The sequence below is a fragment of the Polyodon spathula genome, chromosome 2 (assembly GCF_017654505.1).
Source record: "Polyodon spathula isolate WHYD16114869_AA chromosome 2, ASM1765450v1, whole genome shotgun sequence".
Classification (NCBI taxonomy): Eukaryota; Metazoa; Chordata; class Actinopteri; order Acipenseriformes; family Polyodontidae; genus Polyodon; species Polyodon spathula.
Window position 1 is genome coordinate 89,620,526 of NC_054535.1, and position 15,847 is coordinate 89,636,372.

Below are 15,847 nucleotides of genomic sequence, written 5' to 3' on the forward strand. Positions count from 1 at the left end.
CTCCATTGTTTAAAAAATACATTTAATTTCTAATTTCTTTTCTGTTGACTGCCATGCACTTAGTATCGCAGGGCCTTGAGGATCTCATTTTGATTTTTGCCTTAATCTTGTACATCATTTGTGAAACCGGAGTTGGCTTTTCAAACATAAGACAGGTATGTAATATTGTTTTCCACAGACCTACACAAATTTTGTTTTTACCAGAAAAATATTAATTTTATTTTTAGACGTCCATGTTTGGGAGGTTAATTTTGTTTTTTTTTCCTTCTTTTTTTAATTCTTGCTTTTCTTAATAGATATTGACGAAAGACAAGCCGAAGCAAACAGAGAACAGAACGAAAAGACCATCAGGAGCACCCAGACGTCACTTCGAAACTTCCGGGAGTTCCTTACTTCCAAATACCCGACAGAAACTCGGGAAATCTACACGATTCCTTGCAACGAACTAGATGCCTACCTGGCTTCCTTCTTTGTGGACGCCAGACAAAAAGACGGTTCTGAATATGAACCCAACAGCTTGGCCAACTATCAGTGTGGACTGGAGCGTTACCTCAAGGAACACAAGTACACCTACAGCATCACAAGAGACAAAGATTTCAAACGTTCCCAGGAAGCCCTAAAGCAAAAACAGATGGAACTTAAATTCAAAGGTAAGGGTAACAAGCCCCACAAATCCATGAAGCTCACTTTTGCCGACGAGCTGATCTTGCGCAAAAGGGGCTTGCTGAGCCGCTTCAACCCAGAGGGACTACTCAACCTGGTGTGGCTGAATAACACAAAGGCATTCGGGCACTGTGCTGGTTTTCACGGGTCCACATTGAAATGGGGTGATGTGCGTCTGCGAATGACAGAGACCAACTTGGAGTGTCTAGAGTGGAGCTGCCCGGAAACGACTGACATCAACAACAAAACCAAGCGGGGCGGTGCAGAGTTCCGGATATATGCTGTGCCGCATGCACCCCAGACCTGTCCCGTGCAGGACTATAAGGAGTATGCCCAAAGGAGGCCGCCGGCCATGCGTTATGAGGACTCCCCTTTTTATTTATCTATCAAACCTGTTGTGAACCTGGCTGCCCTCCACTGGTACAACTGCCAAGCCCTGGGTAAAAACAAACTGGCCAAGATGGTCAAAACCATGTGTGAGAAGGGCAACATCCCCGGCAGGAAGACCAACTTCAGCGTCTACCAGAGCTGCAGTACCCTCTCGGAAGCACAGAGCAACCAGCTAGTACTGATCTGTAACAATCTGAGCCAACAAGCTACTCAATCCATGGCCACCCACTCCAGTGGCACTAACTTTGTCATCACTGGCTCTTTCGACTCTTCTTTGGCTACAACTTAAGTATTAGTTTTTCTCTGTGTTGTAGATGCTGTATTATACGTAAACAGTGATTGTCCATCAATGTTTGTTTTTTTTGTTTTTTTAAAAGTGTTTTTTAAAAGATGAAAACAAAGAAAATGTAGCCTTTTAAACACAAATTGATATAGCCAGTGCCTGTTAATAGTACCATAAGGCCCACTTATAAGACATGCTTATTCCCTGTTGCTTCCTTTTTTTTAGGTAAAAGGGATACCATGTTACATAGGCATTTGTTTAACCACAGAGGTTCTGTCCCCTGGTACTTAGTCAAGCAGTGAATGACATTCCTTATTTCAGTCCATGACTGAAGTACTGCCATCCATCTGTTTGATTATTACACTGTGCAGAAACTACATATCATAGCACTTTTTGGGTCTCTTTTGGTTCAAATGTATATTTTGCATTGTGCTCAAAAGCAAATGCCTGATGAACTGAAACAGTAGTCTGACGACTCTAAATCGGTACTTTTTCTGAAGCGTAAACTTCTAATGCTGAAGTTATGAATGGATGCTTGTTGTTTTTCTCTTTTTGTTTCTGTGCATACCCAGAGATTTCTGGTACCTGGCCAAAGCTGGCCCAAAATGAGGAAGTTAGTGGGTGTTGCATCAGAAGCAATTAACAATTAACAATTGTTCATTCACTAGCCAGTCCTTCTTTGTAACAGCTACTATTAACAATGGAAAGACTGTATGTGTTAGGTAATGTGAGGTAATCACGCACACAAACCGATGTCAGTGAAGCTGCCTACATGTGTTAACATGTAGTCATGAGTAAAACCTTCTACAAAATCGGGGTGTGTGCTGGCTATTGCTTCAGTACCTGAAATTCTAAATGTCAAAATGAAAAGACAATCTAAAACAGACAAACGAGTAAGACTTCAAACTCTGGTCTTTTAATTAACTCCTTTTTTAATTGATACATTTCCAGGTTAATGACGAGAACACTTGGAGACATTTAATCATTTTTGCTTGTATTTTTGTAAATTTGAACAGGAGTTAATGTCTTGAAAATTCACCATCATGTTCTGTAACACTTTAACCTATCCTCCTGAGACAATTAAATCTCTGTAGTACTGTATTTGGGCTTTTCAGTTAGTTGTGTACAGGAGTTAAGGGCTACAGTGGGCGATACTGAGTGAGAGACCACACCAGGTATTGTTTTGAGAGGTCAACCAGAAAAGCCTAGCAATCTGTAATCACTTATTGTCAATGTATAAAGCACTTAAATATTTAATATTAAATAACTGTCTGAGAAACAAACTCCATAAAGAGCTGATCTAAACATAGGGCATATCTAAATACTGTTGAAATAGACTTGTGTTTAAATATGTATATTTTTATAAACACCAGACTTGTACAGATATCTATATTTTACAATAGATTATCTTAAATCTTTAGAATCTTGAAATTCTCACTGTAATGGTGACTTGGTTTCAAGCAGCCAAAAGCAATCCAGTACCACAAGTATAAGCAAAAGCACATTAAAAAATGGATTTACAATCGAATTAGCATTAATGCTTTTTCAAGGGGATAACTACTTGGTAATTGACCTTGGCTGGTTTCACAGATGCAGATTAGCCCTAGTGTTGGGCTATCTAATGTTATTTTACGTAAGAGTAATTGTGCTGATCCGGAGCTGTGAAACCAACCACTTTGCTTTCAAGTGCCCTAGTCTGTGGCCTTCAACATTTAACTCTCACTGCAAGCATTTCTAAGTATGCCTGCTGAGCCCGATATTAAGTATAAATACAGAGGCAACTCTGTCTTCCTGTTAAACACCAGGGATGTGTGAAGAAGAAATACACTCTGCTATTAAATTACCACATTCCATTAAGGGATACAGTCATATGGCAAGTTTCAAAACATTAAAAAAAATCCTGTAAAAGTAGCTACGGCAGGTTTAAAAAGGCCAGGGTGCATTTAAACAAGGAGTATACTCTTATTATTATTATTATTATTATTGTTATTATTATTATTATTATTGTTATTATTACGTTGCTCTAAGCATTATATTTAAAAGTGACAGCGGTTCTCATTATTATTTTGCTCTGTATGCAAAGCCTTTGTTTGGCTCATAGAAGTGTGCACAATATTGTGTTTCAGATATCAGTATGTATTAGAAAACATTACAAACACTCCATTACAATATTTCTGGTAAAACATTGATGCTTATTATTTTAAGCAACTCATGTTTTACTATAGTAAAAAACATATAATAGAAGGATACTGAATACTATGTAAGGCTGCTAGTTACTGCTAGGTACTGTTATATTTATAAATACACAGTATAAAGTATATGTTGTCTTGCTTTTCTGTGTGCTAATCCACAAACGAATGAATTGTGCCTTTTTAAATTGTTGATTTAGTATATGTATGTTTGATGTCGTAAAGCATTTCCCAAGAATGCATAATGTTCTTAACTGGAAATAGAGATGTTGTTGGTTTTTAAACTTAATTTGTAAACTACATTTTAAATGTATGAACAATTTCTGTTAGAAAGGGGCACATCAGAAAAGTCCAAATCCTTATGCATTACTGTCTATTATTTATCATTGTGTCAATGGCTGTCGTGTTACTTTTATTGTAAAGCTATAACTATCATTGTCTGCTGCTGCTGCTGCTACAGGCAGTTCCATTACTAATCTAGTGATGTGTTACACTAATTAAGGCTGTGCCATGAGTCGATGACTGGTATCAACCTTTCTCAAGTTCTCGTCAAATCAGTAACATTTGTACGGAAAGTGCTATCCACTCCAAACGTGTATACCCCCTGGAAAATGGTACCTTTTACCGATTTACTAAATTCGGGGTAGCAATTTATTTCTTCACGTGTAAATATATATAATATATATATATATATATATATATATATATAATATATATATATATATATATAATACATATGAACATAATTAGAGCTGCCACTCGATTTAAAATGTTTTTAAATGTTTGATTGGTTAATCTCTGGGTATTAGTTGATTAATCGGTAGATTAATCCGTTAAAATCCGTTCACATTTTTCAATAAAGGTAACGATCTTATAGTGACTGTCCTAAATCAATAGAATCTAAATAAAATAAGCCCAATGGGAATTTGGTCTTTTTTAAAAGCATTTATTTTATTATTATAATATTTTATTATTATAACACATTGTTACAGAAAAAACAATTATTCGGGCCACTGTCAGTGACATTCCTGAAAACACAAGACAGCTGAGCTGGGTTTCCCATTACAGCTATGTTCTTGGCTTCCTGTACTTCCGTTTTATTGCCTCTAGCAAAACCTGAGACACGAAGAGATTAAGTCGTTCTGAATCTTGTGAGAAGTACCCGAGAATACTATGGCTATCGACAATTTTTTTTTTTTAAATTGACAGCTACCGGTAAGCCACGGATACCTTTTAATAATTTCAGTTTTGGAAGTGCTGCGTATATCCCTTCCTGTGTCATTTCAGGTGTTTGTGGTGTATACCTCCTTTTTAACAATCCATTTTGTCTGAGAAAGTTCTTAAAAATTGATTTGTAACCAAATCGACTACCATGCCTCCGTTGTCTGATGAAATTTTACTTTGACGTTCTCAATATAAATCTCACTAACGCTCTATAATAAGCATTATCGCGCAAAATTCAGCTATTCTTACAGTGCTTAGGGCCTAGCATATTTATGTCCTGCCTCTGCTCACTCATGATTGGACAGCTGCAAAACCAAGGCAGATATATGACTCTCCCACTGGTTAAACTTACTCAAGACCGTCAGCCGAGTCAGAGAATACCTTCAACTGTTTATGTCCCGTCTCCGCTCACTTATGATTGGACTGCTGCGGAGAAAATGCAGATCTTCTATTGGCTGGTTTTATTTTATATACAAAAATAAAATTATGTACGATTTAAATTGGGGGGGAAAAACAACAATCTGCGATCAACTCTTTAGTTGATTAATCGGCCCTATTTAATCTATTAATCAAAGCAGCCCTTCTATCTATCTATCTATCTATCTATCTATCTATATATATATATATATATATATATATATATATATATATATATATATATATATATATATATATATATATATATATATATATATATATATATATATATATAAATTAGTGGTTTGCAGAAGTATTCACCCCCCCCCCCCCCCCCCCCCCCCCCCCAAAGTTTTCACATTTTGTTGGCACCTGAGCGTACTCCACGATGCTTTTAAATTAGACTTTACATGTAGAATCTACACAAACTACTCCACATTGATAAAGTTAAAAAATGCATATATAATATAAATAAGTAAGATTTACAGAGAAAAACAGATTAATCTCAGTTGCATAAGTATTCAACCCATTTGCTACTGCAGCCCTAAATCAGCCCAGGTGCAAATGATTTGTTTGAAAGGTAACAAAATTAGTGAAATGGTTTCAGCCTGTTTGTACTCAGAGTGGTTTTACTTGTAGGTAATTTCCCTCAGGTATATAAAGACTTTCAAGCTGCATCTCACATAGTGATCCAACAAATCAACTATGAAGACCAATGAGCTTTCAAAACAAGTAATGCATAAAGTGGTAGAGAGGCACAGAGCAGGAGAAGGGTACAAGAAAATTTCAAAGGTGCTGATTATCCCTCTCTGCACAGTGAAGTCCATCATTAAGAAGTGGAAGATGCATCATACCACCCAGACGCTACCCAGATCATGTTGCCCTCCCAAACTGAGCAGCCAGGCATGCAGGAAACTGGTTTGGGATGTCACTCTGAAGCCAACAATTACAGTGAGAGATCTGCAAAGTTCTGTGTCTGAGATGGGAGTCAGTGTTCACACATCAACAATAAGCCAGTCCTTACACAAAGCTGGCCCGTATGGACAGGTGGCAAGAAAGAAGCCATTACAAAAGCCTTATCTTAAAGCAGGTATGGAATTTTCGAAAAAGCATGTAATTGATACTGCAGACATGTGGAAAAAGGTTTTGTGGTCAAACGAGACAAAAATTGAACTTTTCGGTCTAAATTCCAAGCGTTACGTCTGGCGCAAGCCCAACACTGCACATGACTCAGTCAACTCCATCACAACTGTCAAGCATAGTGGTGGCAGCATCATGTTATGGGGATGCTTCTCTTCAGCAGGGACTTGGAAGCTTGTCAGGATAGAGGGGAGAATGGATGGTGCAAAGTACAGGCGAATCCTTGAGGAAAACCTGTTTGAGTCAGCCAAGACTCTGAAACCTGGGAGGAAATTCACATTTCAGCAGGACAATGACCCAAAGCACAAAGCCAGAGCCACACTGTAGTGGTTGAACAAGAAGAGAATTAATGTTCTTGAGTGGCCCAGTCAAAGTCCTGACTTGAATCCAATCAAAAATTTATAGCGAGACTTGAAGATTGCAGTCCATCAACGATCCCCAACAAACTTATCAGAACTGGAGCAATTTTCCCGTGAAGGATGGGCAAAAATGTCACCTTCCTACTGTGCAAAGCTATTACAGACCTATCCAAAAAGACTTATAGCAGTAATTGCTGCAAAAGGTTCTTCTACCAAGTACTGACTTACAGGGCTGAATACTTATGCAACCAGTAAATTTAATTTTGTACATTTTCTTTGCAAATGTTGCTGACATTTAACCTCCTCCTCATATAACAGTGTTTAGTTTAACCCCTACAGTTTAGAATAAAAAAAGTTTGTTTGAAAAACTGTATAGATTATTTGTAATTCAACAAAATGTGACATTATTGGTAGGGGGTGAATACTTCTGCAAACCACTGTATATAATTATAGGCTGAGACACATTAAGTAAAGCTTAAAAAAAAAAAAAAAAAAAAAAAAAATAAGTTATCCTATATGTGTTTTAAGTGGATTGTGATATGATCAGCTGTGTGCCTTTTGGCGGAGGAAACAATGGTGGACAGGAAGTGCCAAATGTGTAAACAAACCAACAAAGCTGTACACAAAAATATATAACCATATCCTGTGCCATTTCCTCCCCAAGCCCAATAACTGCTTTTAAGGTAATTGAAGCCACAGAAAGAACTACTTCATTTTCATTTTATTTATTTATGTATTTATTTAAACTAAGGAGCCTTGCTTTCTTTATCCAGAACAGTGCATGTAAATCATGCCACATGATACAGTCATACTTTAACATTTCAAGGTAAGTGTGGGATGAACTAGTCTTTAAAGGTGAAAGATACTCATTTATTTTCTGCCTTGAGAAATCTGAAACTAAATCTTAATGGTTAAAAGGCAGATTTGTCTTTTACCAAAATGTACTCAGACTGGAAATGATTGTGAGCACTAGTGTCATTTTACCAGTAAAAGATGTACTGCGAAATGTCAGATTATAGTGCCTTCTGCTTTGGATAGGTGCAAGGCTTGATATAAAATGATCCCATGTATTGTTTTAAAAATTCTTTTGAAAGCCACCTATACTGGATAGCACTTTGACAATCTCCCCCACAATTCTGGTTTAATATACAGAGCTATCTGTAGTATTTCTGCTAATGAAGTTCTTATTATTAGGATTTGTGATTAACCAGTAGTCTTTATGAACAGAAAGGTTATAGAGTTGCTGAAGATCCCCTCTGCTCGTTACTCTGTTTATAGGTCCTTAATGCTTTTTTGTGCATGCTACAGCAAGAATGTGGGCCAGGTATGTAAAAACTAATGTAGTGTCTGATCAATAAATGTTCCGGTTCCAAAGACGTCATTGCCTCAGTGTTTTCATTCAGGAATTCATTCATTCCAATCTTGAGCTAAAAATGCCCATCCGAGACTGTGCTGTTTTTCCTTCAGCAGGATCCTGGAACAAGAGACCGGTACAATACAGAACGCAAAACACAACATAATGACATAGTTAAAGGAAACAGGATTCAAAAGGAAAAAAAAAACTTCCTAGCTGGTAACTTATGTAAAAATGTTTTGGAGTAAAACAAAGAACAGGTGTTTCACAGAGTTACACTGAACGGATCAGTAAAATATTTGCATGTACTGTACATGTATTCAGGGATACAAGATATTTAGATTTATTACCAAATCTGCTACTATTAATAAAAAACTATACACAATATCATCTTTTTTATTTATTATAATGCATATTTAATATCTTTGATTTACTCAATACTCAACCTAAAGAATATTTGTGTTTGGGGAAGGATAAGATGACTGATATAATGTGGCCGTGTTTTTTTTTTTCCGGATGACGAAATTCTTTAAGGTCTTGTCTTCTTACTGGGTACACAACTGTACCTAGTATGACAATTGAGGTACTGACTTCCTGTTTGCAGGGTTTTATAAGGTAACAGTCTAATATGTCTGTGACCATGACATTGACATACTGCATGGCTGCCATGTTGAGGGGATGTGACATTTTAAGTTTCTGGGGTATAGCGACACTTTAAGCTATTGTGTTAATATTTATTACACGGCTGTATTCAATGATTTGTTTTTATTTTTAATTAAATTCCATTACCATTGCTGTCCAGTAAATATTTACTGTTTCACTGCAACTCATTAATTTAACCTTTGGCCATATGATTGATACAGTCTGCACACTTTGAGATTCTGTCTCAGTTGGTACATAGCTGTGTTCAATTATTATTTTTTAGTTCAGATCCATTACTGAACTAACTGTGTCATTGTCATATTAGTTTTATCACTGGCCCATAGGCTGCGACTCCATGGATGCTCAAGCACCCATGGGGGGGGGGGGAAATAATTTGTTTTTGATCAATGATCTGTCATGTTAAAAACATTGCCCTGAATTCAAACTTTAAAAAATGTCTAAAATTAAAAGGTCCTGCATAGTGCAAATACGTTTCTCAGGCCATACCAGTTTAGTTTTGTCAAACTAGTGTGGATGCTTCACAATCAGAAGTATAGTAGCTGTTAAGAAGTAAAATGATAAAGTTGAGCAAGTAATGGAGTTTTATGCAAATTACTTTGATGTGCAGAGATTAAAACTTCAATATCCAGTGTTCATGATGTCATCACATTTTTAAAAACAAGGAATATGCTACATGAAGTACTGCACATTTTTAAGAATCCTTCTGACTGCACCTGTTTCACCCTGCATTGCAAAATGCTCATTCTCCTGTCTCAAAAGACAAAAGAACTGTCTTTGGTCACCAATGGAAGGAACAGTCATGGCAAGCCTTAATTTAAGATTGTAATTGTATTAGATTTGCTATGACATTGTGCAAGTTTTGAATTACAACCTTAAATGCAGAAGTACTGAAACCTTAATAAACAAACAAGATTAATAAACAATGCAACCTAGAATAACATCAACAGATGTAACTGCAGTCCCATGAGACTATGCTCAAGCCTCCCTTTTGTTACAGCATTTATTATTGCAATTTTGCATGCTTCTGACAATGGCAGTCAAATCTGGCTATATTTTTGTAGGCTTTGTCAAACTTCCACTAACTAATAAGGATAAGTCATGTTGTTGGTGGAGAAAAAATTAAGGCAGACCCAGAAGCTTATGCAGTCTTCTTAGCTGCTGAACCTAACTGCTGGAAAACATGTGGTCAAGCAAATTGCAGATTTGACAGAAATAGAATAAAAACTATAAATGTGACTATTGGCATCAGAAAAAAGGCAACATCTTACTGTATATGGGAAAGTCCCAGCTTTCCCCGGTCCTTAACATCCAGACAACTTCCAACAGGGAATAATAAAGTCAGAGATCACTGGAAAGTTTACATACTCAACAAAAGTCTTGGGAGTTCTGTGCTACCATAAACAATATCAGCCTCTGTGTGACAAAGTCTGTGATGTGTGAGAAGCAACACAATCTAAAACAAAGGACCTCGGGAATAGACAGGCTCAAATTTGAGAAAATGAATTGCTTTTAAGAAGCCCGGAAGTGAACTGCAGAAGAGGAGCACGGTGAGTTCTGGAATCTGTTGACAAAGCTTGCAGAATTTTGGGGAAAGCCACAGAATTTTTGCCTTTTGTATTTTCTTAAGAAATCGAGCATAGTGGAGATGTGCTGTGATACTTTACAAGCTTCACATATATGATCAAAGACAACCTGAAGAAAGTAATGAAACATGTCTTGCTTGGAGCCCTAGAAATATTTTCTATTGCTTTTTGAGGTTATTCTAGGTATGAGGGGTTTAAGGTTTGATGTCAGCACATGGTTTTATTACACCTTAATGTAAAATAACCTTTATTAACAAGAGGCTATTCAGACCATCAATGGTCATCCAGTTCCTATTACTGATTGATCATAAACTTTGTCAAATTGGATCTTAAGGGATTCCAATGATTCAGCATCAACCATGTGGCTTGGTAAAGTGCTTCCTACCCTCTGTCCTAAGTCTGCCTCCACTTAAATTCCAAGTGGTCTCCAAGACCACAATGTCATCCTTGTAGTACAGGGACCAATGTATACCAGAATATGTGCTAGGTAGTGGTGCAGCTTGAGTATGATAATCAAGCTAGGCTCAAGTAACCTAACAACTTTATACTTTAAGGTGGTCAGAGTTACTGGAGCTTTTTTTATATTGAGTGGTCAGAACTTATTTTGGTTTACCTTTACTTTTTCACACATTCACATTGGCAGCTTTTAAACAGGGTATACAGGAATGTTATTTGGAAAATATTTGCATTACTATTATTTCAACGTTAACAGTCAACCAAAAAGAAGAATTATGAACCATTGTTGATGAGGGTGACAAACCTCTAGAAAATAATTTTGAGTGCAGCATAATGTCTTTATTTCAGAAATAAAGAAACTATGCTGCACTCTAAAATGAGATGGATAACATGGACATGTGTTTTCTCGCTCTTAATTCATGCTTTTCTCTGGTGACATGTTGCCTTGGAAACTGGGAATTCATAGGTCAGAAGATGTGGAAAGACCTGTCTTGAAACTCATCAATCTTATTTTCTTATGTATAGAGGGAATTCTGACAAATGAATAATTAATAATAATAAAACGAATATAAACATTAAGTACGAGGCCCAAGATCTACAATGTGTCAGGGTAATTACCTTTTCTTATTGGTTTTAAGAAACTGCTTTTATTAATACTTAAAAAGAAAGACATGTATTGTTATTTTCTGTTTACAGTACATATAACTGCAGAATAAATGTAAAAATCACTTGCAGGTGCAATACACAGCCAAACTGAAACATTAGCTGTTTGTAGATTTAGAGTATCCTTATCATCTTTAAAAATCTAGAAAACACAGAACTGCTAAAAGGTGCAAAATGAGTTAAGCATCACCATTGTGTTTGCTATATCTGGATGCCAGCCATTGTGAAATGTGCCCTATCAATTACTATATTATGAAGCTGACAATGAGATAGGAAACTATATTATAGTGAAACTAAACTATAGTGTTCTTAATGTAATGTACATATGAATTTACTGCAATTGTAAAATAATCACCAGGATGCGACCATGCTGTTAAAAGACGAACACCTTACCAGTCAACTAAAGAGCAAGCTCTCTAGTCGAGAGGAAAGTACAGGTCTTATGCTGATGGTAGCGTTATAAACCCATCAGCCACTAAGAGGGGGATCATTACAATGTGTACAATATTATCAATATCAGATTCGTGTTTTATGTAATTTTCCTTGAGAGAATAGGCAATATGTAGGGATGACCAAAAGTCGCAAACATAGTGTTTATTTCAGGTTTTACTTAAGCAAATTCTAAAATTGTCATCTTTGTTCTTGCAAACACATCTGAGCATGAGCACTGCACACTTCCCAACATTGCAAACACTCCAAACGATCCTTTGGAATGATATTATTAACAATTGTATTGGTCCTGTATAAAACAATAAGCACCAAATGCTTACAGCCATATTCAGAAACAACACTTAACCCTCTGCAACACTTAACAAGGTGCAAAGATAATGTTTTTTTCGTTTGTTTTTTTATCACATTGAGAAAGCACCCTTGAATGAGATTGAACACGGAATTGTTGTTTCTGAATATGACACTTAATAAAATGTGTGGGTGATCAGCCGTGCTGACGTACATGCAAGATGTATCATATATTGCTGAAAATAGTACTCTTCATTTTAAGCAAAATGTACATGGCAATAAGCTAAAATAATTGTTTGAGTGATAATTAAGCAAATAAATAATATTCTTGATACATTTCTTGGCTCTGTTAGTTTATGGAAATTGGCATCCTTAAGGTTTGTTGCAGTAAACTGAGGCTAACAGTTCAGGTAGTCAGTAATTTGTGCAATTCAGTAAGATTAATCTTCATGTAACTAAAACTTCTACCACTGAAAATCAGATTTTCAATTGTGACAGTTATTTGAATTATAGAAAAAATTAAATGAGTCATTTTTTTTCAAAGATTCTCCAAATTGTTTTTCTTGTTCAAGCTGAACAATACATTTCAGTTGAAATCTCTCCTTGTGCTGAAAGACATTTCTGAACGTTCTAAAGCGCGTGTTCCTTTTTTATTTGCAGGATACCATGCAAAGTTGAACAAGTTCCCTGTATTCAATTTTAATGACGAACTGAAGGACTTGTGTGTGAGTGCCGTGAGTGCCAACACTACCAAGGCTACTCTCTATGCACTGAATGTCTGGAGGTACTGGTGCATGACCAAAGGGCTAAAGGACTATATGGACATTACTAAGGTAACTACATTTGAACACATTTAACCTTGAGATACATATTTTCTCAGCTTTTCAGGTAGAAATGAACTTGATGTGCTCTATTTACTTTTACATTGTAATACAAACCATGCTCTTGGGGCTGTTACCAATATTAACAATATCAGTTTCCAGCAGCTTGATGTTTTTATTTGTCAGTTTATGGCCTTGGTATGCCTGTAAAAATGTTAGCACCCTGGATGAGAGGAAAATCAGCTTCCAATCTGCTTTTAAAACACTCAGGAGTGCAGGAGTGAATTGCCATTTATTGGTACTCAGTTGTAAAGCTGAGGGAAGGACAGCTTTTCTTGTTTTGAAATCAGCACATTAATAAATAGGTGTGTTTTGATAGATTTTAATACCTGCTGACCAAATACTACTTAGTGTATTAGCGCACCCCTAATGGTTAATAAGCTTTGGGTCTGAGTATTTCTTAATTTGTCCTGATACTTACAGGAGGTTAGCGCATATGGGGATTCATCACAATAGTCACACATGACAGATAGCTCTTCTTGTAGTGGCTTTTAATACAGGGCTGGCTGTTGTTTTTTTTAAAGTTTGATTTCATATCTGCCGTCGCTCCCCAGATCCCAGCCCCCAAGCTGAACGAGCTGCTGGGAGATTTCTATGTGAGTGTAAAGAAGACGGATGGCTCGGATTTCCTGGCCACCTCTCTGCATGCCATTCGGAGGGGCCTGGACCGCATGCTGAAAAATGCTGGCGTGGGCTTCTCCATCACCAGCAGCATCTTCAACTCCTCATCCCAGAAGCTCAAAGAGAAGCTCCATGTGCTCAGCAAGGCAGGCTTGTCAGGTGCCCGCTCCCGTAACATTATCTATTTCTCCCTCAACGATGAGGAGGAGATGTGGAGGACTGGTTGCCTGGGTGATGAAGGGCCTGTGGCTTTGCTGTCTACAGTGGTGAAGTACAATAGCCAGTTCTTTAACATGAGGACCTTGCAGGAGCATGCTGACTTGATGTTTGGCGACGTGGAACTACTGAAGGACTCGGACAACCGGCCTTTCTTTGGCAGGACTGACAGTGTCAAGCGGGAGAAGCGGGCTGGCAGCAATACCAAAGTGTGCTACGGGCAGGTCTACCACGAGCACTCCCGGGGCCAGAAACGCTGCCCCTACTGCCTACTCTACAAGTACATGTACACCCACCGACCGCCAACGCTCATGGACCCCTGCTCCCCCTTCTACCTGGCCGCCCGCAAGGAGATGTGTTCTGTCAATGGTGTCTGGTACGAGGAACAGAGAATGGGCCTTCGCTCCCTCAGGGGGGTTGTGCCTAAGCTGGCCAAGAAGGTACGGCTGGAGCAGTGTGATAATTTCACTTTTGTCTCCTTCACACAAGCCTCTAGGAAGTTCTCTCACATCAACCACCTGTGATTTAAAAAAAAAAAACAGCTGCCCATGGAACAATAGACTGGCCCTTTCAAACACAAGACAATAGTAATTTCAAAACATTATTCTTAAAATAGTTAGTGTCCTGGCAAGTTAATATGTACAAAACAATGCTTTTTTTTTTAGTAAAACACACTGTACTTCCTTGTGAGGCCCATTTTGTCATTGTATGTTATGGTGAATATTTTATAAGTTATGGATTTATAGTTATTGCCAGTAGAGATCTTGATTTTATTTGTGTCCGCTGGAGGACTGCTCATATTAAAAAAAAAAAAAAAAAAAGTTTACATATAGTTTTCACTTTTCTTTAAGTATAGCTTGAAAAGGTGTGTTTTTTTTTTTTTTTTTTTTTTTTTAATCCAAGTAGTAGTACAGTACCTTGTCTTGAATGTCTTGACACAACTTCCATCATGCAATGTGCAAGGACTATTTTTCTATTGAGTGTCAATGGAGGTGGGGTCTCAGAGTTTAAAACTGTTACAAACTTAGTCTGTTTCACTGTTGCCCAGGGTCCACAGAAAAAATATATTAACCTGGTCATGGATGGCATAACGTAAGTGATAAGAGAAATAAACTTCTGTACAGTCCTTCATCAGTGCAGTGCTTCATCAGTGCATGCGCAGTTAAGATCACAGGTTTTCTAGTGCTGTGTAAAACCGTTTTGTGATTGCAGTATTGACATGTAGCAGAATACTGTATTTAAATATTGCAAAATGGTAATCGAATAATAAGAGTCTTTGCTGTATTAATGTATTATTTTATATATATATATATATATAAATAATATATATATATATAATATATATATAATATATATATATAAATATATATAATGTATTGTGGGAAGTTACAGTAGTAAAAAATCAATGTGGAATTCAAATAAATGGTAAAAAAGTAAAAAATATATATATATAAATTCAATAAATCCACTTTTTTATAATTGCATCTGCTGTGTGAAGCTCTATTCTCTGCTTTAAGCATGTGCGCCATCTCTGGTACTGCATTCAGAAAAGTACATTTTTAGAATCATTAACACAGGTTTTCATGAAGATGCCCTGGGCAAGAGTAAAACAGTTTTTCTATATTTTTTAAACATCAATAAAATCAACTCAAAGCAGCTCAGTCTAACACCACTCCATTGACTCTCAATAGAAAAACTTCTCCAGAGCTCTCTCTGTATCCCGTAACCCTTTGCCTGCGGCATGATGGAAGCAGTGTTGCCAGTTCCTTAAAATCTGTTGAATTGGGCATGACCATGCATACAATTTTGCTTTGTCGTTTTTTTTCCTGGTCACATATGTCAAAAGTAAAAAATAAATAAATAAATAAATAAATGTTTGTGGTACACAGAAAGAGTACATAGAATTACAAACGCAAGTCAAAAAGGAAGTTAGAAAAGTGACTTTGTAGCATCTTTGAGGCAAACAGTGAATAGAATACACAGGTCTATGATATGTTAATATAACGT

At 36.9% G+C, this 15,847-nt stretch overlaps 1 protein-coding gene across 1 annotated transcript in view; it reads left to right on the forward strand.

Moving 5' to 3' along the window:
• LOC121303381 (uncharacterized protein KIAA1958-like) overlaps window positions 1–14,417 on the forward strand; it is a 36,600-nt gene extending 22,183 nt beyond the window's left edge. The window contains exons 3-4 of the mRNA XM_041234048.1: window positions 12,783–12,955; window positions 13,558–14,417. Of these exons, the coding sequence (XP_041089982.1) occupies window positions 12,783–12,955; window positions 13,558–14,364 (980 nt within the window). The 3' untranslated portion in view covers window positions 14,365–14,417. The remainder of the gene's footprint in view (window positions 1–12,782; window positions 12,956–13,557) is intronic.
• The last annotated feature ends 1,430 nt before the right edge of the window (window positions 14,418–15,847 follow it).